We start from the raw sequence: 26,141 nt of genomic DNA on the forward strand, positions 1-26,141 counted from the left end.
TGTACAAGTGGTCCACGACCTCCTGTGAGGCCCTGGTGGTTTTCAGGAGGTGGTGGATTCCTGACAGCCTAAATGCTCCTGTGATTGCCTTCTCCTCAGTGTGAAGAGATCACACCCCGGCGAGGAGGGCTCATCGCCTACAAGGGCAGACACCTCAGGCTCCTGTGTGTGGCCAGGGCTGCGGGTCCTTGGGGCACCTGCGCGCCCAGGGAACACCTCCATCTCCTTTTGCCACCCCACTGGAGCAGGGTGTGAGCAAATGGAGGTGTCTCGGCATGCATCCACACGCGTGTGCGCCGCTTGTTCACCTGGGTAAGTGTGCAGAGGACACGTGTAGGTATGAATGCATGAGGGCAATGTTTGCATACTGTAATTCTGTGGGACCAGATCTCCTATCTCCCAGTGTCCCTAACCCACGGGGCCTTCCCTCCATCACTGGGGAGGCAGCCAGCGATACCAGCCCCCTCCCCTGGGCCGCTGTGACACCCTGCAGCCCCTCAGCCTGCCCCCAGCCACCACCACCGGGGGCGGCTCTGCAAACCTCTGGCCGCCCCCCGGGGGCCCGCTGCGGGGCTGTGGGAGCCGAGGGCCGCCCGTGCTGGCAGCGGGGCCGCGCCGGGCCCGGTGTCGGGGCCGTGCCGGGCTGTGGGGCCGAGCCCAGCCCCGGGCCCGGCGCTGAGCCCTGCCCCGAGCCCTGCCCCCGCCGCCTGCGCGGCCGCCCCGGCCCGGCCCGGCGGGGAGGGAGGGAGGGAAGGAGGCGGGGGGATTTCCAAGCGCCGGCTGCTGGCCGCTTCCTCTCCTTGTTTTGCTTTCGATCTGGCCCTGCTCGGCGCCCGGGCGGAGGAGGAGGAGGAGGAGGAGGAGGAGGAGGGAGGCACTTTTAGTTTTGCTCCCGCGATTATTCAGCGCCTGTTTGCATTTCCAGCCCGCGTCCCCTGGCAACCGGCGGTAACCTTGCGGGAGCCGCGCCGCGAAGGGACGGGGACGGCGACGGCGACGGGGCCGGGGCCGGGGCCGCTGCCCGCACAGCGCCGGTACCGCCGCGCTCCCGGATCGCCGCGGGGCTGGGTGCGGGGCGGGGGGGGGCGCTGCGGGAGGAGGAGGAGGAGGAGGAGAAGGAGGAGGACGAAGGGGGGGGGGGGAGGCCGCGGCGGCGGGGCACGGGCCGCGCTGCCGTGGGGTGTGCGTGTGCTTGTTTTATTTGGGGGGGGGGTGCATAAAACCCAGGCACTTGTTGCGGGGCTCGGGGGGCCGCGGTGCGGGCCTGCAGCGGGCGGGCGGGGGGCGCTGGCGCTGCCCCGGCCCCGGCCCCTCCCGGCGGGCCCGCGCGTTACACAAGCGGCGGCCGCGCCTCCGCCTCCCCCCGCCCCGCGCCGCGCAGCGCCGGGCGGCGCCTCCGCCCCTGCGGCCTCCGGCAGCGCGCAGGCACCGGCACCCGGCCCCCGGAGGGCCCCGCCGCGACCCCGGGCTCGGGGTGGCTCCGTCCCCGGCAGGGGGGTGGTGGTGGGGGGGCAGAGCCGGGGGCTGCAGCGCCCAGCCCGGCTTCACGGCACTGCCCGCAGCCCTGTGAGCAGCGAGGGAGCCGCTCCGCAGGGCTCCTGTGTTTGCACTCATGGCTCCCGTGAAGCAGGCAGCCTGCTCAGGGTTATCGGGTGGCTGTCAGGTGCTGCCCAGCCTCCTGGACGCAGGGGCGGCGTGGGCTGGGACCTCCCTTTCCCGAGATGAAGCACCCCGATTTATAGTCGCGGACCCCGCGCGGATTTGCATGCGGTGTCCTTTGCAGGGTGCCCTTGTTAGCACCATAAAAAGGGAGCTGGATGTGGCAGCAGAAATTTACATTCTCCCTAATACGGAAATGGTGACATAATTGTAAAACTAGCACGATTGATCTGTGGGGCAGATGGTTGCTGTCTGAATCACAATCTTTCCGTGCCACTGGCCTCTTCTGGGGCTCCTCTGTCCCACGCTGGTGATGCCCCGCGGGGGAATTACCCCGAGTGCCCCCTGCACGCCGTGGGCCCTTTCGGCGGTCAGAAACGCGGCGTGGTTGGTGTGGGAGCACGGAGCCCTGTGAGGTGATGGTGCCACACAGCACAGGCAGGTAGCAAAACAGTCACGAAACAAAAAAAAACAGGGATCCCAGCTGGCAGGCACGGCTGTCAGGGTGGTCAGCCGTCACGTTTGACGTTCCTCCCCGCGCGGTGTCTCTATCAGAAGGTGGCAGGCCGGGCCTTGGGAAAGGCTGCACGTCACAGGCCATGCTGCATGGGGAGAGGCAGATAAGAGGCTTGAGAAGTGAAATAGAGCTGTTGTGGGGTAGAGACCCAAATCTACATCGCATGGAGGCCTCCAGCTCTGTGGTGGGACCAGGTGGCGTTGGAGAGAGGTAGAGTCTTAATGCACAGGAGAGAAAGTGATGCAGAAGAAAGGGGCTAAGATTCAAGAGGAAATATATTTGGAGTAGAACAAATCTACATTAAAAAAAAAAAAAAGGTCTTTATCTAAATAAATTTTCCACCAGGCTATGTATACTTTAATTTAAAACATAAACTTACATTGTTTTATACATATTACATATAAATAAGTTTTAAATCAAAGCTTTAAACCTATAGGAAAGACCTACAGGCGAAGAACATGGTTTGCTGGGACACATCCTATCTTGGAGAGGATCATCCCTATTTAAAAATGTTATTAAAATTACATAAACGTTGCATATTAAATATTATATAATATAAATACTGCCTATTGTCTTAATAAAGACCCCTGCCGAAACATCTCCATGGTACAATACTCGGAGTACCAGAAACTTTGCAGGAGCTCAGAGAGTGTGGTGACAGACTACAGATGGCGTGAGGAGGACCGAGTAGCTGCCACGTGCATGGAGCGGGATGCTTTTTGTTAAAGCCTGTAACTGTTTCAGGAAGTAACACAGGATCTCATGAACCGGTGCTCCAGGCCCAAATAGGAAGAGCATAGATTAGGGCTGTGTGACTGCCTGCCCAACCAAGGTGTCGACAGCGACTGTCAGACGTCAAGGGAGATCAGAGAGGATGCAAAAGTAGGAAATACAAAGGTAATGGAAGGCTTCGGTTGCCCCCATGCCAGTTGTCACGTTCCAACCTGAAACTTGCCCAGGTCCTAAGTTTTTAGGGTGTTTTCTGGGTGTAGCTTGTCAGGGTACTCTGCGGGTGGCAGCTCTGGGCAAGGTCCTAGCCAGCAGGAATTAAGTTTGTGATTTTATGTTAAAAATGCTCTGATGTGACAGTGATCCTAATGTGCTGAGATTCAGTGTCATTTCAGGAGGAATAAAGCCAGGGGCTATTGTGGTGGTGGTTAATTTTCCAGAGAAAATCTTCATAAGAGGAGGGGAAAAAATGAGTAAAATGGTGAGAAGCAGTCAGAAGTGTAAAATACATGCAGGTGGCATGTAATGCTTCAAAGGCGTTGTAATAGGGGCCCAGAGCAATTGCATGGCATCTGTCAGAAATGCCAAAAAAGCTGAACAGGCTGAAAAGCAAAGTGAAGGAGATCAGCTGAAGTAAAAAGGCATCTTTCAACAAGCTAATGCTTTGCCTTCAAACGAGAAAGATGGAAAAGAACATAAAATCTGCGTTAAACACAATAAGGTAGGCCAAAAAGAGTCACGGAACAAGTTGCTAAAAGCATGAAAACAAACAATAAATCCCCTTTGAAGTGCATCAAAAGCAGGAAGCCTGCTGATAAATGATCCAAGTGTAGAAGGAGTGCCCAAGGAAGATAAAGTCATAACAGAAGAGTGAAACAAGTTATTTGAGTCTTGTTTCACTAAGGAAGAGTTTAGGAACATTCCCTTGCTAGAGGTTTTTTTTCCCCTTTTAAGCAGGAGTGAGCCTGTTTGAGGATTTCTCTCAAACTGACGTGTCTGTAAGAGAGGGTATCAGAGCAAACTGAGGTGAGGGATAAAACAGATGGGAGGAGGCAATCCTTGTTCAAAACTTTTGGAAGAACTTAGACGATGAAAATTGCTGATACATCGCCTCTTGTGTAACTTGTGGCTTAGACTTGGCCTTGGTGCTCCAGGAATAGGAGGTGACAAATCAGACGCCAGTTTTTCAAGGTTTATGGGGAGACTGGGAACTTACGTGTGGTTGTTTTTGTGTTTTTTTGCCTTTTTTTTTTTGTTGTTATTTGTTTGCCAGGGTTTGGTGAACAGGATTAGTGAGCAGGAGGTACAAGTGTGATACACCGACAACAGACTGGGCCTTTGAGGAGGAGAAGCTGTGCCTCACGAGGCTTCTGGGGTTGTTTCAAGGCATCGCTGAGCCGTGGTGGAGGTCTGCTTAGTACAGCCCTCCTCAGAGCAGGGCTGGTTGCAAGGTCTGCTCCATGAGAGGAGGCTCAGCTCATCCCCCAGGAGCTGGTCTAGAGTCCGTGCCACTCAGCGGGGGCAGGAAGGGAGAGGTGGTGATGCAACAAATTAGCTCATGGTATTGACTCGCTGTTCGGAGTGGTAAAACCTCTGAAAGGCTGCAGAAGGACCTCATGGTGCTGAAAGTCCAGGGGTAAGATTGCAATGAGATTTGGTACAGACTTACGAGATGTAAGGCACATGGACAAGAATGTAATCTTAATGTTACACACAAAAGTGAAGTTTGAACTATTTTTACTTGGGAACAAATCACAGAACACAGGTAATCCTGTGAAAAAGTGAGCTCTGTGCCCAGTAGTGGCTAAGAAAGCAGAGGGCAGCTTAGGAATTATCAGGAAGGAGTGCAACATGGAATAGGAAACACTGTCATGCCACCCTAAGTCCATGTTACTCCCCTCTCCTGAACAGCGTTAACAATTTCTGTTCCCCCACCTTGGAAAGGACATAGTAAGACTTGACGGCCTGCAGAGAAGGGCATCAAGGACGATCAAGTGCATGGAGCAGCTTTTGTGAGAGAGTCAGAAGCCTTAGCTTGGAGAAGAGGTGACAGAAGAGGATGTGGGAGTGTTCCTTGAAATCATTAGCATCCTGAGGCAGTGAACAGGCAGCAGGGAACAGCACAGGTAAACACAACCCACGTAAAAGGAATGGGAGGCAGCCTCACTAGAGGAGGAGGTGTTTGTCGTGCAGTAAATAAATCGCGGCGCGCACTGCCTCACGTGTCACGCATGTCACGGGCTGACGTAGGCTGACGAGCAATTAGGCAGTGTGTGGAAGAGAAACTTGCTGCACGGCTTAGCAGTCAGTGCGGTTCAGTTTCAAACGCTGAGCACTGAGTATCCGCAGGTCACTGCAGGCCTGAGCCAGGATTCTTCCTGAAAACTGTGAGGGAATTTTCGCCACAAGAGTAAGAAGCACAGGCATAAAAAATGGTCCATAGACTGATTCCATAGACTGTGTGTTGGCCTTTGTTACGTGAGTTTTGTGCTATAAGTTCTCAGGAAACTTCCTGAGAACAAAAATGTTTTCCACGATGATCCTGTTCAGTCTACGCATGTTACCCCTGGACTTGTTAACAGACACAAGTTGCAGCCAGGTTAAATGCACCGTGTGTGCGCTGACACCGTGGTATTCAGCAAAATGCTGGTTTCAAGATTAGAACCTCATTATTAGCTCATTAGAACCTCAGTTTATGTTTCGTGGATCTTAAGTATTGAAAGGCAGGATCTGTTTGTAGATAAAGGAACAGAACTAATCTCCTGTTGCTCTTTTTGTGGGACACTGACTTATCTCTGTGACTTGTTAAAGATTGACCTTGTAAAGCTCCGTTCTTCAAAGGCCTACCTACACTAATTGTGATATTGAGGATATAAGCCATAAGGTAGTGTTTACAGAAGGTTTATTACTATAAACCGTGATTAGTGTAATACGTTTTCTGTTTTGCTCTTTGAGATCACAAGTGCGAAAGGAAAACAAAAAATTAGCAAACCGAAAAGATTCTGGGTACAGTGCATGAGAAGAACAGATTTATTACGTTGCATATTCCTTATGTAACAATAACATTATGGAAAAAAAAAAAAAAAAAAAAAAAAAAAAAAAAAAACACAAAAAACAGTCAATATAGTTATATTTCCCCTTCTGTTTCAGAAGTTTTGTTGAATTATTACTTACAAACTGGCTGAAGGTTCTTCCTTGCTTTCACCATGTGAGCTCGTGTGTTAAGATTAAAATAGCCAATAGGAAAAACGAGCACTGACTATTAGCAATTCCTGACAGTTAGAGGAAGGGAAGCATGTTAAGAGTTTAATGTCTACATTGGTATATATATAAAGTTACATGTTTTGTGTATAGCACAGTTGACACGTTGTACAGCACACGTTGCTCACTGATAGGCTGTAAAACACCCAGCTTGCTCTTTCAGTTAGTGCTGGTTATGTTTTCAGCTTCTTGGAGCTGACGAAGAATGCTTGTTTTTTCAAATGAGCTGGGAAGAAAATGCAGAAGTGGTGAATGAGGGAGTAATGTTCGGTTTCTTGTGTGTAATACGCTGCAAGCCGGTGTTTGTGTGTGTTGGAGATCTTCTGGCCCCGTTGTTTGCTTGGGGCAGACTACACCGAAAGTACAGCAGTCTATAGCACAAAGCAGATGTTTTATCTTGTTGCAGCTTGGACACAGGCACCCAGGAGCAAATCCACCTCCTTGTGACATGTTTTTTCACCCAAGGTACAGAACTAATTCTGACTTTAAATGATTTTAGCATTCTGTTGTTGCTGTACAGGCTACTGGCTTTCATGCTGTGCTTAGAAGCACTCATGTCCATGTTCTCGCCCCTTACAGAACAGGGCAGATCATGGGTTCAGAGGTGTTCAGGTAACCTTTACAGGTTTGATTTGTAGCTATATCTGGTGTTAGGAATGGAGTTAAGCTGTGGCAAGAGCATTTGCATTTGTCCCTTAGTTTGAACCGCAGTTGACAGTGGATGTTGTCTAACCATTTCCGTTCTGCTGTGATATTATTTTAAGCAGCCTTTAAAGACCTGCGTGCCTAGCACTGACATAGCACAAAAGAAGGAAGGTTTGCTTACGGTTTGTTTTAGGAAACTCTGAAAGCGTGGCTAAGTTCTGCTTTCTGATGTGTACGGAAGGGTGTCTGCGAGTGGAGGGGCTTGATGAGCACAGGGAACATGAAATCGGTATTCTAATAGTTCTGTTAATATTAGACATTGCTTGACAGCGCTACAGGCAAACCTCTTACAGCTTTATCTAAGCAAGATAATGCCCTAATTCATCAATGAGGTGAAGTAGCAGCACGTTTTGGTCTGTATGCACATTCGATGCACATATGTAACATGCATTTCTGTCCGTGTGGTGCACTGGCTGCTCCTACTTTTAAGGTGTTATTCTGAGTGCTTTATGTTAGCAGGGAGATGAATCAAGTGGAAAGTACCGAACTATTGAATTAAATTGGATGTGGCATATGCATTTGTAAAAAATCAAAACAGTGCCCCTACCACAAGCATTCCAGAATTGTGACAGCATCTTAAAAAGTTTATCTAGAATAAAAATAATTCCAGAGAATAAAAAAAAGGGGGGGATAGGAGACAAATACTTTAAAGCTACTGAAAGCTTTCCTGCAGGATTTGAAATCCAAACATTGTTATGGTAAAAACATGAAAGCAAAACTTGAGGATAAAATTGAAACCAAATATAAACAAAAGTGAAACTGACTCCATTGGTTTTCGTTTCCCAGTTGGCAAAAATGAGAAAATAAACACAGAGCAAAGAAGCACGAGAGCTGAACTTTATGAAGAGGATTTCAGTATTATTTTTTGTTTTCTCTGTTAGTAAATTTGAGCTCTACAGGGCAGCATTGCTTTAGCAGAATGCACAATAAGGAATAAGAGCAATTTTCCCAGGTTTTCCAGGTAACTCCTTTCCCGTCCAGCGGTCAGTGTGATGACCCTGCAGTGCTCTGTGCAGTGTGTGTTCGTCTTTTATGGAAGTAACATTTGGAAACGTGGCAAGAGGGTACAGAAAGAGAAATACAGGTGATAACATCAATATGATGAGGGGGTCATTCAGATGGCAGGTATGCTTGAAATGTATTCGTGTTGAGATCTGAGTTGTTAATAGGATCAGGTATAAAATGTATGATTTTTTTTTTCTTTCATCTTTGGGGTCATCCACTGAGATCTGGGCCAGATCAACAGTAACACAACAATGCTATCTGCTGTCAGCTCTGCTGGTCCCCTGAAAGGGCTGGGAAGGGGTCTCGCTCAGTTCCCGTGGATCAGCCAGCAGTTAGAAGGTCCTGTGTGACTTTGGGAACTTGTTGGTAAATTAGTCAAAAGACGGCCACAGGAACTTGAATGAGTATCCTTCTCATAGGTGGGGATGTGTCTTCCTGGAATGTGTTGAATAAAATGTTGTCTGGGTACTGGGGAGAAGCGTGGACCATCCCTGCCCTTCTGAAGCTGTACGAGGGTAAAAGGAAGGGCTTCAATTCCAGAGATTTAGTTCTCACACGTTTGACAAGCGTTATGTTCAGGCGTATCAGAACTAAATTCCTTGGATGCCGAAACTGTTCTGGAGGTTTGAGACTCATGGGGGAAGCTGGTGAAGACGAGCTTTGTTTAGTTTAAAACACTTACCTTGCTTAGAAGCAAAATGAAGATGAGTTCAGTGGTCTCACTCTAGCTCAGTAGTATTTTAGGAAACTTCCAAGATAGAAATAGCTGCTGCGGATCAGGAATTGAAGCTGTCTTGTTGCCGTTAGCCTGTGACCAACACAAAAACATCAAACCAAGAACAAATTTTGCAAGGGAGCCTATTAACCATTCATAGCTCAACGTGAATGAATGAAGAAGTTCCTGCGTGCCCTGTGGTGGTGGGAAGTAATGGTTTTGTGAAAAGGAAGCTTACACCATACTGTTTCAACAAGTGTCAGCATTAAGCATTTAGTACTTGGTGCTCTGTAAAAGCAAACCTTTAAAGCGGGCGAACAAAAGAAAGACATTTCTCTGTTAAATTCTCGGGTTCGGGCCAATATCTCTGTAATAACTAACTCAATTTAAGTTAGTTTTTGTGCTCACACATCTGCTTCTTTCATGGTGCTATTTTTGTAGGCATAAATAAGTGCATGTGACAGACATGTTTCCAGCTCACAGTGTGGATGATTCAGAGTATCCCAGCCCCCAAGTCTGTGCCTTCTGTGGTCTGTCTTTAAAGCAAGCATGTTAAGTGAGTGGGAGAGATTTTTTTTTATTTTTTTTTTTCCTAAACCGAAATAGCGTATACTTCTCTTTAATAATTGCACCGTCGCAGTCAGGGATTTGGGATTTGTCCCTTCTGGTGGAAGTGAGGGAGAAACTGATTTATGGAAAGGACTGGCTTCGGTGTTCACCACAAGGTTAAGCAGAGGTGGTTTACTTCTCCTGCTCTCTGGATGCTGCTGATTAGAAGTTAGGGTAGCAAAAGTAGGTGTGGGTTAGATATTAACTCCGGTGGTAGAAGCTGCCTTTGCCCAGACAATAAAACGAAAGCTTTGAGCAAATACTAAATTGTACTTTAGTGTAGTGTGCAAATAGTTTTTGCTGTGTGTCGCAGAACAGTATGTTATCCAAACAGAGCTGGCGATGGGAAACAAGTCAAATCTGAGCGAGGTGGATTACATCAGGTTCAGGTCATGGCCAGTGAATGTGAGAACTCTTCCTTGAACGCGCTTCTCAGCGTTCGCTGTCCAAAATCATTTTTCTGCTTCTCCGAGTGCCTTTAAAGAGTAACCATCTTTTCTGGAGGCTTGCCACAAGCCGCCAGTGTGGGGACGTTGTGATTAAGGACTTGTGTTTTACAGTGGCTGCTTGTCTAATTCGTGGTGTCCTGTACAGCTCCGGCCGTGTACTTAGTCAGAGAAGTGCTGGGCAGGACGTGGAGATGGTGTCTGCCCAGGCTTTAGAAAGGGTTTTTACAGTTCAGGATCCCGATCTTGTAGATACTTGTATGTATGATTTTGTGTTTCTTTCAGAAAAAAACAGCTTTGTGTAGGAAACGCAGTGTGCTCGGCAGTGTTTTAGGGCTGGACGTCTCCTGTAAGCCTCCTCACAGCGCACTTTGAGAGAGCATTGGTCTGACAGAGCCATGGAAAGACTTTAAAAACGCTGTTGAGCTGCATTAGTATGATAAAAGAAGTGATTCTTGGTAATTGTTTGAGCCTTAACAGCCTCCTAGTTTTCATAGGCCTGGAAAATTCCTTATGAATCAGCTGTCAAACGCTGCCTTTTCCTGACAGCCCTGAGGAAGGCGCAGGGTTTGGCTGCGGCGCGTAGGGACCGGCACGGCTAAGCCGCATCAGCTATTGTATGTGGGTGTTCAGGAGTGAATCCGTGTGTGAGCAGTTAATTCCAGATTAAAATTGATTTATTTGGGGATAACTGCTCCCCAGTGCAAGGAATTAATTGCTGCCTGACAGCCGTGCCAGCGGTTTTCTTGCTGTAAACAAGCTGTTCCCAAACTCGGCTGAGCGAAGGAGGGATCCACCGCCGAAAAACGACCACCTTTTCTTCTGGCAGCCTGCGGGGGAAAAGTCCTTGGCCATCCCAGATGCTGGAAACAAACCCCCAGCCGTCACCAGACGTAAAACAAGAGCTGAAGAAGTAAATAAATCAGGTGAAGCTTGTGGCTGTATTTCCGAGGTGCCGGGGAAGGAGATTTCTGTGATCACACGCCGCTTGTTGGCTGTCGCTTGCGCAGAGCTGCTGTCATCCCGACGCCATCTGAAACTGATCATCATCTCCATCTCGAGTCAGGGCAAGACCTGGGAAACAAAGGGGAAAAAAATCAACAGGAAACAAAGTATTCCCTTGAAGTTGGAAGTGAAGCAATCGCTTTGTGTTGTCCCCAGCTTTGCAGACACCCGTGTGTGTACAGATGATCCTCGTGGCACAGATACTGCAGACATGATCTCTAACAATCTATTTGTTGGAAGGCTGGGCCAAGTTCCCAGCTGATGTAAGTCACTGTGGTGCCAAAGAAGTGAATGGGCTCAGCAACAGACGTCGTGTTATTTAATCTTATGATAATGTTCAACATAAGAGCCAGTGGAAGGGAAATTTATTGTAGGTATTGGGAAACCGAAGCGTTATTTCATAGCAGCCCTATCCAGAGGCACTGACCAGGCTCCTGGTTCAGTTGAATTAAAATGCCGTGGCTTTTTCTCAGTGCAGCTGGAGGCTGTAGGTCCGAGGGCTACCTTCGGCGATGCCTGAGATCACTGCAAAATAACAGCTCACGTCCTTGCTGCCGAGGGAAACTCAGCTGTGCATGGAAACCAAAGGAAAGAGTCTGTTTTGATGTGTAATGTCTGAATCCCAGCCAGGACGTGTTAACACCCTTTGGGTGGAACAGAAATGCTATAGGGCTGATGAAACACACTCTCTATACAGTATGAGTTCCCATTGTACGTTTTCCTGGGCATGTTTGTCATGCAGTCTGTGATGCCGATTGCTGTACACACTGGAGGTATTTGCTGCCTTTGTTTTGTTCTTTTGCAGGGAATGGTGGGTTGGTTGGGGTGTTTTTCACCCTCCAGCCCTTGAGGACACAAGGGCTTTTTTTATCCTTCTACCTTCCTGCATCTCCCTTGTGTGCAGCAGCGTGCCGGGTTGATTCCTCTGCCCCTATTTAATAGTGTCAGTATTCGTAGGGAGCAGAAGAGGCGCCATAAATACATGAGATTAAAAGACCAAAGAAGGAAGGTTTGCTGTCTAACTGTCCATGAATCTAGATAGTCTTTTCTAGGCTTCCCTGTACTTTCTTGCCTTGTATCTCTATTTTACAGCTCCAAGAGCTTCAGGGTTTTATTTGGAGCCCCTAGCCCAGGCTACTGTGAGAATGGGTATGTGCGCTTTTCCTCATTTACTAATGCTTCTTTAACTCAGTGTTCTGCTGGTGGTTCCAAGGAAGATATGTGTATTTGCGTAATGTGGGGTTGTCAGAAAGCAGGCACGTTAATTCTTCCCGTGCAGTGTCAGTGGGAAGGCTTTCCTTCTGCTTTCAGAAGGTACGAAAAGCTGGGGTCTCCTGGAGGCCGCAGCCAGGAAGATTTCAGGTGCCCGAAGTCAGAGTAGCTGCAGTTCAGTGGTGTGTGTTTCAGTTTAAACCTCAGTCACGTTTCAAAGTATTTCTGACCAGGCCACATTAGCAGGTTTTCTTACCCAGGAAAAGACACAGGGTGGTCCTGTGCACAAAATCCTGTGTGAAGGCAGAGTCCAAGCTGTGACCGAGGGACAGAGTTTTGCTGTAAGTACTGTTCCTTCGAATAAGATCATGTTTCTTTGTATCCTGGAACACTCTTGGCACACGGACAAAAACAGAATCCAGTTCCCTGAATCCTAAAATTAGCGTATGGTCTCATTTCAGCATATCTGTTTGGTTACACAGGGTGATTGATGCTTTTCTGAAGTGCATCAGCATTAGGAAACAAAGGGAGTAATTATCAGCAAAACACAAACACGAGATTACTTCCTTTTTTTTTTTTTAATATTTAGAATATTTTTTAATATTTAGAATAGTTGTCTATTCACAGATAAAAGAGAAATAGTATATTTCAATATTTTGCACAAGTCCTCTGGGGAACAGATGTTTTTTCACAGTTCTGGGGAAAGGCTGTGACCTACTTCCCAAATGCACCTCTGAGTATCTTCTCCCACCTTACCTTCTCACAACCATGGGCTACATTTCCATCTCCAAATCTTTTAAATGGGTACTTTATGACAGGGAAAAAAGAAATGCTTTTTTTTCTTTTTCTTCTTACTTCTGTAGAAGTAAATTTCAAAAATATCCATGATGTAGGCATAGAGTAGTTTGTGGTTTTGAGATAACCTACGTGTCTTTTCAGTTATCCAGATGCTGACAGACAGAGTGAAACTGAAGGGAATGGAACATCTTGTACTGCTCAGTTTTAATACATGCTGTGCTGTTGCTTTCACTTTCTCTCTACAGCTGCCATAATTCTACTGAAGAGCCCTGCCTTCTCCAAGGCTGTACTTTCTGTATGGCAGCAGTGTTATCGAGGAAAAAACAAACTTGCTGGTACGTTTTAGCAGACAATAGGGAGGACTACAAGCTCTTTATTGAACATTATTGAGTGAAAATATTTAAAGCTATATGTTTATGTAGAATATAACCCAACCATCATTTACAGCTTTTTAAATATTTCTTTGAAGGGAAATATCTCTTGAAAATATTTTTATAACTTCTCTTTAAAAACAAATGAGTACTCTGGGTTTCCTTTTGAAGAGTTTTACGTAAAGAAACTTGGAAAAATACATCTTTCAGAGAAGCACGGAGCTAAAATTCACTATGACTTACTACGTCTTAAGGGTGGTGTAGTGACAGCTACTTGCCGAATGCCCTTTGTACTACTACTTGTAAGAATGTTGTTATGCCCCTTAACATTGTTGTGACTCTTTTCCTTCAGCCGTGTCCTTTAAGAGGTCGGTTTGTACGCCTGAGCCCAGGCTGCTGTTAGGATTTCAGTGCAGAGAGCTCATTTTCAAACCCAAGACGTGGCAGCAGGAGCCGTGCTCTGGCTGGCCTCCTCCAGGTTTGTGTGTCTGTAACTGGGTTGTGCTGGCCTGACTTCAGAGCTCCCGTGCTCACTGTCTTCCACAACGCTTTTCCTCTGAGTCACGTCTGCAGGATTAGGACAGTTTATAGCTTGTCAGGGAGGAGATTTCACCGCGTTTCTGTGGTATCTATTTGAAAAAAAAAAAAAAAAAAAAAAAAAAAAAAGACTGAGCTGACTGCAGAACTAGCTCAAACCTTCAAAAGTGGTCAAAATACTATTATCGTGCTATTGTAGTATTAATAGTGCCGTGTGGTATTTGGTACATCTACATGTCTGCTGTGCTCAACGCTTGTCCTTCAAGGGGGTGATGTCGTTCATCTCTTAGTGCCCATCAGTGTGTTTCTGCTCCCACAGCCACTGGTTTTGACCCCAATTAAGAAGAGGTGTGTGATAAAAATGGAGCAAGAGAAGGGAAATGATACTAACAGAGCTGTCAGGCTTCATACATTTCTATATGTGTACGGTTACAAGTTGTGGTTCGTGACAACTGGCTTTCTTGCTAGGAGTGGCAAGCCTTTGCAAAGCAAATTCCCGGTAGGTGGGCCTCCCTTCATGCCTAAAGGAGTCCTCCCCTTGTAGGACAGAACAATGTTTTCTTAGGAAAATTAGCAGTTGATTGTGTTTCTTGGCGATTCTTCTTTCCCTCCCCCCACCACGGGACAATTATGAACCAGAATTGAAAACAAACAGAAACGATTCTCGACGTGGTGCCAGAAAGCTTGATTTCAGCACGGGTCTGTGGGAGCGCTGAGCATTTTCCTCCCCAAAGAGATGCTGGAGGCTGGCCTTGTGTTTTGTGTGGCTCCCCTTCGTTTCGGGCTTCATTAATATGTGCTGATCTAGGGCAAAGATGGCTTTATGTTAAGTGATGGCCGGTGAAACTTCATGTGCCTTTGCTGCCTGCTTCAGAGAATTTCAGGGGTCTTTAAAAACTGGAATGACTTTGGATGGCAGAAGGTGTTTGTCACTGAGAGATGGGCTTGAGGTTCTCCCTGCAAAGCCAACAGTGGAGGCTACAACAAGAGAAACAGCACAGAAAGGAGCCATCAGCTCTGCCTCTTAACCACGTTACGCGTACCGGGAGGCAGTACTGAAACACGGAGGCTCCTTCAAGGCCCGGCAGATCGTGGCGTTTCTTCCTTTACGAGCAAACCACAGGTTTGACAGCTCTGGAGGGAAGACGTGGCACCTTCATTTCACACAGAGGATTGCTAGAGAGAGCTGACTCGTTATTTTCGTTGCAGAGATGTTGCTGACGTGCAACTGCTAAAAACCCCGCTACGTTTTAGTGCCGTTGTGGTCGGTGCTGTCCCAGGGCACTGTGTCTGGGAGTGTCTTCTGGCTGTATTTTCTGCCTCACGTGGCCGCAGAGGAGCAGGGGCTGTGTTTGGGCTACCAGCAGCACGCTGCCTTCGCCCTTCAGCGGAGCATGGCTCCCCAGAAGAAGCCCACGCTTCCTTCCAGCTGGACATCGCGCCGGGTTTATTTTTAGCCAGGTTTGGTTTTACTTTCAGATAAACAGATCCCAGGAGCCGCTCGCAAGCCAGACGGCTTTCCTGACCACCTCCGATTAATTTGGTGCGGGGCGGGTGATGGCTGTGAAGGGGTGAGCTGACGGCTGCAGGTGCCCTGCTGCTCCCGGAGGCCTCTGAGCGCTGGGAAGGACATGGAGCCCGCCACATCTGTGGGGAACAGCAGGGCAGCCCCTGGGGACACGGCACGGGCGAGACAAATGGCTCGACCTTGCCACCCTGGGCAGGACCTGCTTCCCTGTAGTAACGTTGGCAGCTTTCTCCTCTCCTGCAGTGCACTGCTTGTTCACAAATGCAGCTTTTACCTTTTTTTCCTGTCCCAAGTGGGATTTGCTGCCTTCAAGACGACTTCCTCACCTTTTGCCTAATTGGTTCGTTCAGAGAGGCTTGAAATTTGTCTTAGAGGCTCATTAGCCACAACACGAGACGTGTCCCGCTGCAAACGGGAGCGCTCAGACTGAGCTCTGGAGCTTGTACATGGGGTTTCCAGGAATTATCTCAAAGCTCACATATATTTAAAGAAATCTCAAGAAGCAACGCATGTAAAGTGATAGTTGCATCTACATGCTCCTTCCTTGGCAGATGAATAGAAATGTGCTCGCGTTTTTAGTACAGTCATTTGCATTTTTTAGCTTTGACCCCGCTTTGAGTGGGAGGGAGATGATGGTACTGTGTGATTGAGATAAGGCAGTTGGTGCTGGAAGGGCTGCTGGGGCCTGCGTGCATCTGCGCTGTAAAAAGGGCCCGTACTTTTGCATATCTGAAAAGGGTATCGTGCATTTTAGGAGCATGCCGCCATCACTCAGAAAACTGCTTTGCTCCTGCACAGGCCGGGGCTTTGCAGCGGAATCCGACCATTGCTGGGCTCTGGGGCTGGCTGCTTTTTCATATCTGAAATGAATCTGAAAGGGAGCCGAGCAGTTGCAAATATTTTCTGAGCTATTTTAGACATTTTTGGTCATTGGAAAAGGCTGAGGCTGAAGCTATAGTGACCAGCTCTGCACAGCAATAAATAAAATGCCAATAAGTTTGCTAAGAGATTAGCATGAGCGCTGCGGCTGGTAAATTCTCTGAGCATATCAGGGAGCCTTATTGTTGCTCTCAGGTTTTAATTCCCTGTTAGTTTCAGGAAATACATGTCCTCAGAGCAATGAGAGGAAACTTTGAACGTTTTTCTTCCTCTTGTGCTGGGTGTGGGCTTGGTACTGCCTAATTGTTAGTCTGCCTGATGCCTGTACTCCCATAGGAAAAAAGAACAAACCCATTTACATTTGTGTCATTGCTGTGTGCTTTCAAATATGTAGCCTAGTCTTTTTGTTTTCTCTCCTGTGTTTTCATTTTTTTTTTTTTTTTTTTTTTAAGATCAAAGGTGACAAGAATAGCAGAGCAGAGAAGTTACGGATGATGCAGTGAGCACAGATGTAAAGAACAAAGGGGAAAGGAAGGAGCTGAGCCTGGTGTAGTGGGGGAGAGAAGAAGAAGCCTAAATGCAAGTACTTGCACGTGGAAATGATTGATTGCAGGCTGCTTAACAGGAGTTTAATGCGGTGCTTTCATCTGCATCTAGTGCTGGTTGGCACTTTCGGAGTGGTGCCTGAGATAGGTTAATGTTTTTTAAATTATCTGTCTTGGCTTCAAGACTTTGGACTCTTATGTCAATAATTTACCGTTCTAAACAGGGAAATGGCATCAGGGTCACGTGCACGTGTGTGTGAGAGAGAAAGACGTCGGTTTGAGCCCTGCTGAGTAGTGTGACACGGCCTGGTGCAGCTGAGGGGCTGTGGAGCGCTCGCTTCCCAGCCAAGCAGTATCGAAATGTAGTAAAAAAATCAGTGGCAGGGTTGATCAGAGAAAGCTGGAAGGGGTTGTCCTGTGCAGCCAGAACCAAACTTGTCTGAAAATAATTGCGATGTGAATATATTTTTCATTCTCTTAATCAGGTCTACGGGACAGAAGCAGCCATCTGAAAACACTTGAGTCAGTAGATACATCATTTTAGCTAGTACAGCAGTGTTTCCTGTGTTTTGTTTTGTTTTGTTTTGCTTTCCTTTGGTTACTTTTTTTTTTTTTGTAGCAAAAAAAAAAGTCTTCTACAAGTACAGGTACACGGGCCAAAAAAAGAGGGCTCTTGGAGCATAACAGATTTTCTTTGTGGCTTCTGGTGTCCTGCCTGTATAAGCAGAAGAGCTGTTGCTATTGCCTTGTGCCTTCAGGTGAAGGGTGTACTAATACAGGTGTACCGAGACTGTTTTCTTCTGAGGAGAAAGCTTTACGGTTTCTGTTACTCCGAGGGGAGGCTTCTACACAGATCCAAAGTCTGCATAATGTTTACGATTGTTCAATGCCTGCAAATCTTTAATAAGTCTGTATTTTGTGCTGGTAGATGGGGGAACCACGGTTTTGCCAGGAAAACAAGTAACGTTGTCCCTTGTTCCCTTCAGCTCCTTGCAGTGCAGGTAACAATGCCTGTCGAAAGAATGCGGATGCGCCCATGGCTGGAAGAACAAATAAATTCTAACACAATACCGGGGCTGAAATGGATAAATAAGGTAAGGTGTGTGCGCACGTGCACATGTGTGTGTGTGTGTGTGTGTGAAAAAGGTGCTTAATAGCAGTGTCAGAGGTTTGCATAAGTAAATCGGTGTTCCTGGTTTTCGAGGGGGCAACATAAGAAGGGAGGGCAAAGCTGAATGCTTCCTGCTGAACCTGTTCTTCTGGGCTCACATTCCAGATCTGAAGCTCTCTGTATTTGCCTGCTAGATTTGTGGCTTGTTTGTAAGCATTTTCCCTCCTCCAACTCTTTTGAAAAAACCGTCCCAAAGACTCCGTTAGTTTTTTTGTTTGTTTTTTTTTTAAGCTGGAACAAATTGCTCACCAAGTAGCATCAGAGAGATTTTGAACAAAATGCTCTTCTGAGGTGGAATAGTGTATTTTGCATTAACCTCCGAGTTGAAGTGATGGACTCTTCTTTCAGAATTGGGTGAATGCTCTTACACTTCTCAAAGCAGCGAACCTGGGAAAAAATCAGATAAGTTTTTCTGTACCAGGCCCCCAACTACTATTCCTTGTCCAGGACTCATAGTGATACTAGTTCACTAGTATCTAGTTCACTAGATACTCTGTGAACACAACTCCAAAATGTTAGGACCCAATTAGAACTCTTCTTAATTGGCTGAATAAAACGGTGTATTTGAGATTTTGAACAGTATAAACCCCCAAAATACTACCTGTGTTCTGCAGTATGCAGAAGTGCAATTCACCATACTGAAAAGAATGGAGCAGTTTTAACTACAAAGCCCACATTATCATCAAAATGAATAGAAATGCAGTAAAGTGGGTGCAGAACCATAGAAACTGCCATTCTGGTTAAGACACTAGTCTAGTTTGTCTAGTATTCTCCCTGTGATAGTAGATGTTGGGCTTAGATGTTAATTTTTAACACTGGAGAATGGCAATTAATATTTTTATTTCAGCTTCCAAAGCTAAAAACACTTGTGACTATAAAATTATCAGCAGCCCTATAAATTTCGACTGCAATTTTTTTTTTTTTCTCAGGAACATCCTGCAACAGTAACTCTCACATGCTGTGACTGGGTAAATAAATATTGCTTTATCCATTCCCAAGTTACCTGCCCTGTGAATTTGAGTAGGTCCTTGTTCTTGCATAATGGGGTCATAGTTGAAGAGGAGGAAGAGAGCAGCTTTTACTGTTGTCTTTGTAATACGAATACCATATTCAGGTCCCTATGGATTCTTCTCTTTTACTATCTCTACTTCTGTGTCAGGTCTCTCCTGCTAATGATCCACCTCTGCTGTCCTTTCCGGAAAATCTCTGTTTGATTCCAGAATAATTTCTCCATCAGGGCACAGTATTTCAGATTGGAGCAAGTTACTGTTAAATGTAGTGGTGGTGTTTGCAGGTTATGTTCGTGTAACCTTTCTCAGTACATCCTGGAAACATACTTGCTCTGCAGTGTGAAAACACAGCCTCTGTGCTAAGGGATTCACTCTTTAAGTTCAGTCCAGTAGCCTACAAAGGCGTGTTGCAAGGCATGTCACGTTGTTCAGTGCTGGCAGCTCTCTGATTGTGTTGTTGCAGCGGTTTCTGCCTTGTGCTTCTGGCGTAAGCTGTTTGCATGCAAGAGTCGGTAGGGGATTTTGTCCTTAGTTAGCATATTCTACATTGATCAATGCTTGTCTCACAAATAAAGCATTTTGAAATGGAGTATTTTTTTTTTCTAGAGCAAAGCTCTGGCCCCTATCAGGAGGAGTGCACCAGGCTACGTGGCCTGCACTGACGTTTGTTAAACTCCGATTCCCCACTCTACCCTCAGATTTGGTATCATCCCAAGTTGCTTTTATTGTGCTCAAGCTAATTGCACTTCTGAGCGTTTCTGTTTAAAAATGCTTAAAAATCCATTCCAACAATGAATCATTAAACCAAAAATATTTCTATTTTTACTGTAAATCCTGACCGTAAACAAAGCCATGCATGGAATCTATGATAAAGTGTCATGTGTGTCACAGCACGCTCGGTACAGACAGAACTGACTCTGGAAGTTGTAGGATTTCAGGGTTTGTATATTTCAGTCAGTTTGGCAAAGGACAAAAGAAGACGGGGCAGATTGCAAGAGAATGGCACTCACTTGTGTGCACAGCTCTTAAGGAAATAAGATTTAACTAGTGAAGAAATGAATATGGCTCTATGTTTGTCATTGGCTGCCTTTTCTTGGGAATTTTTTCCAGACCGAGGAAGGAATTAAACCTCTCTCATTTAAAAATGACAAGTCAGGTAACAACTGACTTACCTAATTCCTTCCTCTGCTGTCAGTTAATCACATTATACCTCCTGCTTTGTTCTGCACTGCATTGTTAATGTTTTCCCCACCAGAACAAGCCCTTCTCTACAGGGCTTAAAAAATAAATCCTTGTGCACCTTCCTAGTGAACATTTTATCCTGCTGAACAGCGTAAGGGAGAAGGGGAATTTCTTTACCATCCCTGGGAGGCAAACTGGAAGGCGTGAAGGAAATTACATAGTTCAGCAGAGGGCAGAGGTGGTGTGAGGAGGGGGATAATGGGAGGTCAGCGTCCCTCATGGATCTGGAAAAGGAAATTAGAGTGAAAACATGCAGAGTAGCTGTAACGGGAGCCGAGAGGCAGCCAGCTGCTTTGATGGCTGCTTGGAGTATTACCGTCCAAATGGAGGTCACTATTTAAAATGTGTCCTGTGACTTTCTAACTAATCTGTGATCTCATGCTCATTCACCTGCCTGGAGTGTTTTGCACTGTTAGGGTTTCAAGTGTTCAATACCGTTTTCCTCTTCCTGCTTATTTCTAAGAATGTGACACCTTTTCCCTTTCGATATCCCCACTGGATTGTGGCAGCAATTGCTGTTATGCAGCAGCAGTTTTCTGGGTTGTGCTTTTGACTTTGGGTGAGCCTAACTTTTTATACAAACTCAAGACTCCTACACGAACGTGCGGTGATGAAGTGCAGCATTAGAGAGCTCTTGATTTTCCAAGTCTAAGAAAAATCAGTGCTGAGCCTTTTCCTATTAATCTCATTATTAATAAACATGAACTGGAAAAGGATTTGTGAAATAAAAAAATAATATTTAAATAGGGGGGATCTAGGTGAACTAGAGCAGAACGCCGTGGAACCACAGCCACATGGTGTCGTTGCAGTAAGCAGTCTTGTGGGGCTTCAGAGAAAATCAGATTTTTTTCATAATTGGTCAGAAAATGTTTCTGTATGTAAAATTATTTATATTTTAAAGTTATAATACATATAGATTCTAAGATTTTGTTATTTGTATTACAATTTGCTGTAAGCCCTTGTGCTCCCAGACACCTGGAATTAGGAAGAACTTTCTGTAACGAACACGTAGACTGCAGTTGAGAAGGTCCTTGCACCTTCGTTGAAGCAGTGAGTACCACTGATGGTGACATGGTGCTATATCTGTAGTCTTATTCAGTCTGCAAGTTCCTAAAGAACTTCTTGGATGTCATTGCAGAATATGAAATCAATTGAATAACCTCTGTAGCATCGTGTAGCGTTGTTGAAACTTCTTCCTATCACCAAACATGAGAAGACTTTTTAGTCTGGTCTATTCATGCAGTTCTTTGTAGATTTTTTTAATGGGCCTGTATTTTTTTCCAGGCTGATCACTGTCTGCAGGAGAGTAAAGGCAATAGAGCTTATTCTCACGGTGATGAACACAGTAGAGCTGTGGACCACAGGAAAGTGGGGTTGAAACTTTCTTTAGACCAACTGTACTTGGGGAAAGAGGAGAGCATATCTCTAAGATGTTTTAAATATGTAGAGGGGGAAGAGATAGGAGGCAAAAGGCATGTGAGGCAAATGATGAAGAATGGATGAAAAGGAAGGAGTGTGTGAGAGTGTGCAGGAGAATGGAGAACACGTTAGATCTGTGATTTCACCAAATTAAAAGATGAAGCAAAAAGGGAAGAATGCGGTTCTGAACAAATGAAAGTAAATGGGAAGGGACTGGAGAAAATAGTTGAAGGTGACAAAAAAATGCAGGCTCAAAAAAGCAAAGATCACCCAGAAAGGAGAGGAAATAAGCCTTACCTTGACATTAGTGAAATATTAACCTGACAGACAAGGAAGAAAAGCTGTTGTTGGAGGAAGGGGGGAGGGCAAAGGATTTATCTCAGCCGACCTTAGACATCTACAAAGCAGTCATTTAAATAAGGGCTGCTGTCTAAAGTTGTTTGCACTTAATGGAGAGAAAGAGGCAATTTGGGGTTGTAATTCAGTTGGTGAGTTGAAGGAAATTGTGCCCTGAAAGTTCTTTTCTCTTCACTAGCTGTGAAAGAAATCTAAACCGGTAGGGGTGGCGCTTACAGTGTAAGATATCTGTATTTAAAGCCAGGTGAGGTGTATCCTGCCCAAGAGGAGGATTTTGTTTGTGGAACAAAACCCTTTTTCATGGCTTTGCAGACATGAGTGTTCTTATACAACCCCCTAGGTCATTACATAGCAATTCTTTCCTGTGTTACATGATATGAAAGCACATCTGACCCAGCATCCATCTGGCCTAGTATCCTATCTCTGATGATGGCCTGGGTGAAGTGCTCTTGGAAGGAGTACAGGAGACACCACAGGGGGAATATGATTCTTCCCACTCCCGTGCTGTTTGAGCTCTGAAAGGCATTGTGCTCCCAGAGGTGGAGTTGCATATGAGCCCATCATCTTTGACAGTCACCAGTGTACTTATCTTCCACAAGTTTTTCTGTTCCCTTTGTGAATCAGTTTATACTTCCACTACATAAGGCACGCCCTGGTTTAACTATGTGTTGTGTAAACAAACAAACAGGCCTTCCTTTGGATTGCTTTAAATCTACTTTTCTTCAACCTCAAGTTTCTGAGCTAAAAGAAGTGTGGCTACTTTTAATTCCACCCCTGCACATGGGTGTCCTGTATCTTTTTTTATCCCACTGCAGAGAAGTCTACATTTGATACACGTCCTGTTTGATTAGCTCATAAATTTTAGATAGCCCTTTCTTTCACCATGCTAGCTTTACTGGCTGAATTCTAAATCCCTTGAATTAGCTCTGTTCCTATGGTTGTTTACTTTTGTATCTGATTTTTTTAATCATAAAAGTGTCCGTGCTGCCAAAACTAGCCCTCGTTTTGAATGTTTAGAAAATGTGTAGCACTGAATGTTTTATCCATGTGTCAGCTTGGAAAGCTGCCAGTCTCGTAGTCCACGAAGGGGCATCTGAGTATTTCATATACTTGGGGCTGTATTCTGCTTTCACTGACGCCAGTGGATGTTTTCCTGTTGAGTTCAGTGACAGCAGCACTGGGTTAGAAGGAAGCAAAACATTTGCAGATGCTGGAAGTGCATTTTTAAATGGGTGACTTAAAGTCATCAGAAAATCCCTGAAGTCAATCAATATCGGCATTTCCTGTTTGTTTTCCCTTCCAGGAGAAGAAGATTTTTCAGATTCCATGGATGCATGCTGCAAGACATGGGTGGGATGTTGAAAAAGATGCTCCCTTATTTAGAAACTGGGCAATTCACACAGGTATTGGGACTCTCTTTTTGCAGGACAGGTTTTCACTTTGTTTTCCCTTTAAGAGTTGTATTTTCCTCCTTTCATGTCTTTGCTTTTACTAACACAGTAAATGAATTGAAGCTTCCAGATCTGTGGGAGGCTAAGTGCTTTTTTCAAGGTCTGCAGTACTCCCCAGCTTTATTGAATGGCCATAAGTCATTTGCATTTTAGGTACACAGTAAAACTTAATTGATTTAAACGTTAACAAGATCGGGTTCAAAATTGTTTGGAGTAGAGCATGCTCAGCACTTTGTAGACTTGGGCCCTTAGGCTTTTTATGTGTTTCTATGGATTTGAGCCAGACATAATAAAGGTAAATGCTGTGCAAGCTTTTCCACGTTGTTGTAGAGTTGCATCTGATCCGCAGTGCCCTAAGTCTTTCTTGAACAGAAACTGTTTTTAATCATGTGTTCGAGAAACATGCATGAGAATGAGGTCGCAGAATTCGCTTGCTCTTGCAACCTCAGCTGTTGTTTGAATGCCCGTCTTGAGAACCAAAGACTAATGCCTTGGAGTTAACCTGCGTTGCTATCAGTCTGCCTGGGGTATTCAGTTATGCATTGTGTGTGCCTAACTCTCTTTTCTTGCTTAGGAAAATACCAGTCGGGGGTAGATAAACCTGATCCAAAGACATGGAAAGCAAACTTCCGCTGTGCTATGAACTCTCTGCCAGATATAGAAGAAGTGAAGGACAAAAGTATAAAGAAAGGAAACAATGCCTTCAGGGTGTACCGGATGCTGCCACTATCTGAAAGACCTTCCAAAAAAGGTAGAGGAGAGAGTTTGCGAGTGTGAAATTGGTGTTGGGTGCATTGCTGCTATGGGGTCTGCATAACGTGCCATTTTACGTCTCCTGCTGTAAAGTCAGACTGTTCTATCCAGGTGTTCCCCAGAACTTAGGAACTTCTGCATGAAAAATGGGCTGTATTCAATTAAGAGAACAAGCTACTTTGAGAGAGGATCGATGAGACACGATAACTGGTGGTCTGTGTAAATGGTGATAGCTCTGTTAAAGCCGATGGAGCTGTGTTCAGATGCTAGTCCCGTGTACCTTGCTTGCTTAAATTTTGGGGCTGCCAGTAACTGCTGCCAAATGGGCCAAGCTTGATAGGGGACAGTGATACGGCATAAGCAGCTGAAGATTTGCAGAGTGACAAACACCCCTAACTTGAATCAGGAAAAATGTTTCCTGCGGGAGGTGTTAATAACAGTGCTGAACTAAAGCACAGTTTTAGGAAGCTGAGAATACCACAGGGGAGAGCCTCTATTCATTTTTCTGTGGCACCACTTTCAAAATCTCAGTCCCTGTGAGGTATCCTAGTGAATGAAGGCAGCATAAAGCCATATCTGCTTATTCCCTAACTCTCATGAGAGAACTGGGTCTCCTTCAGTCAAGGGGGCTGAATAGAGGATGTTCGACATTTGTGCATTTGGCACAGTAAAACTCATTCAGAATATGGTGACAAGCATTTTTCTGTCTGTTTCCAAGCAAGGATAGAAATAAGCTCACACTCCTTTTAGCTGAGTGGGAGCAGTACTCTCAAGCATAGCTGTGGCCTACATAGAAAAGCTGGTTCTGTAGGCTGCAGGGACCAAACTCAGCTGTCATGTGGAACTGGGAGCTCAAATTCAGCATCTGTGTTTCCTATATAAGGAACAAACTCCCAGGTTTGACATCCTAGGATCTCTGTTCAGGATGTTAAACCATGGAGCCACTTCTTTAGTTACATAGTTAAACAAGGCCAAGAAAAAAAAAAAGGCTGTCCTCTTTGCCCCCAGGGCATGGTAGTGGTGACATGAGAAACTGTTTAAACTCCTCAGATTTGGCGTAGGCTTTAGGTCTCCCACATGCCAGGAGAAGATCCAACCACCAGGTCAATCTCATGAGTGGTTTCTTTTTGAGTAGAAACACCGGTTTCTTTATGGCTTTGTTAATTGTCTTATGGAGTAGAAGATGGGCTTCCTTTTTCCTCTGGTATCTTCTAGAGCCTAGAAGTATTGGATTAAAAGATAACCTGCAATCCCAATGTATAATGCTCCTCTAAAATCAAATCCGGTTCACCTAGTGCTCAATTTGTTATTTTCTCAAACTGAGAAGTAAAAGGCACATCTTAAGTTTAAGGTAACTGTGGTTGGAAGCATTTAACTCTGGCATTTCACGGGCAGAATCATACTATGAAATGAAGATCAGTCTGGAAAAAGTAGAATTTTTGCTTTGGAACTGTTTCCGATCTCTCATCTGTCTTGTATTTTTTACATTCAGGCATATATCCATGAACCACAATCTGTCCCATTGTGGTAGATTCCTCTCATAGCTGTAAGAGCTAGAAAAGTTCGTCATGAAAAATGAGATTCTGGAGCTCCGTGCAGGAGAAGATTCCACTACAAATCCAGTTACTATACAACTGACATACTCTGGGCCTTGTATATATTCTCACTTGCCCTTTCTACATGGCATGTGGCTATATTTATGTATGAGTGAGGGCAAAAGAATTTGTCTGCAAACATTTCTAATTCGAAGTGCTGTCTTGTAGTACGGATGGGAGAAATTCCTGGGACACGTCTGTACAAACAGCAGGGTAGAGCAGAGCTTGCATCAGCAGGTCTGAGCTTTCACGTTAGGGTCCCTTCAGGACACAGCAGGGGCAGTAGTGCTGAGGTCTGCCGAGGCACGGGAGGTTTGGTGAGGGCCATACACCTTGGGTTTTTTTCTGCATTCTCAAATCCAGCATGATTACATAAACCACTTTTGCATTAATTATAATATATAATCCTTCTCCCATGTTGCAACCATTTACAAAAATGCATTGAAGTTTACTGTGATCTCTTTTCACATGTTAAAGAATGATCTCCCTTTTCCTGTTGCTACAGTTAGAGTGTCTCAAGTGCAATTAGGAATGCATTTTGATATTTTTTTTCTTTGAGTATTTTTATCAAGTTTGCTTTTCCTTTAACAGTCCCTGGTGCTTAGTATGTCACTCTTTCATA

At 45.5% G+C, this 26,141-nt stretch overlaps 1 protein-coding gene across 4 annotated transcripts in view; it reads left to right on the top strand.

Moving 5' to 3' along the window:
- Positions 1 to 889: 889 nt before the first annotated feature.
- The window catches only part of IRF2 (interferon regulatory factor 2), a 40,277-nt gene continuing 15,025 nt past the window's right edge, over positions 890 to 26,141 (top strand). Inside the window, exons 1-4 of one of the 4 annotated variants that reach the window (XM_032186840.1) lie at positions 890 to 948; positions 17,508 to 17,615; positions 23,024 to 23,123; positions 23,746 to 23,922. In XM_032186840.1, the coding sequence (XP_032042731.1) occupies positions 17,529 to 17,615; positions 23,024 to 23,123; positions 23,746 to 23,922 (364 nt within the window). In that variant the 5' untranslated portion in view covers positions 890 to 948; positions 17,508 to 17,528. Of the gene's footprint in view, positions 949 to 1,011; positions 1,035 to 12,817; positions 12,997 to 16,475; positions 16,556 to 17,507; positions 17,616 to 23,023; positions 23,124 to 23,745; positions 23,923 to 26,141 lie in introns of those variants that run through there. The other 3 variants (XM_032186841.1, XM_032186842.1, XM_032186845.1) reach the window with 3 other exon arrangements.

This window comes from Aythya fuligula, chromosome 4, assembly GCF_009819795.1.
Source record: "Aythya fuligula isolate bAytFul2 chromosome 4, bAytFul2.pri, whole genome shotgun sequence".
Lineage (NCBI taxonomy): Eukaryota > Metazoa > Chordata > Aves > Anseriformes > Anatidae > Aythya > Aythya fuligula.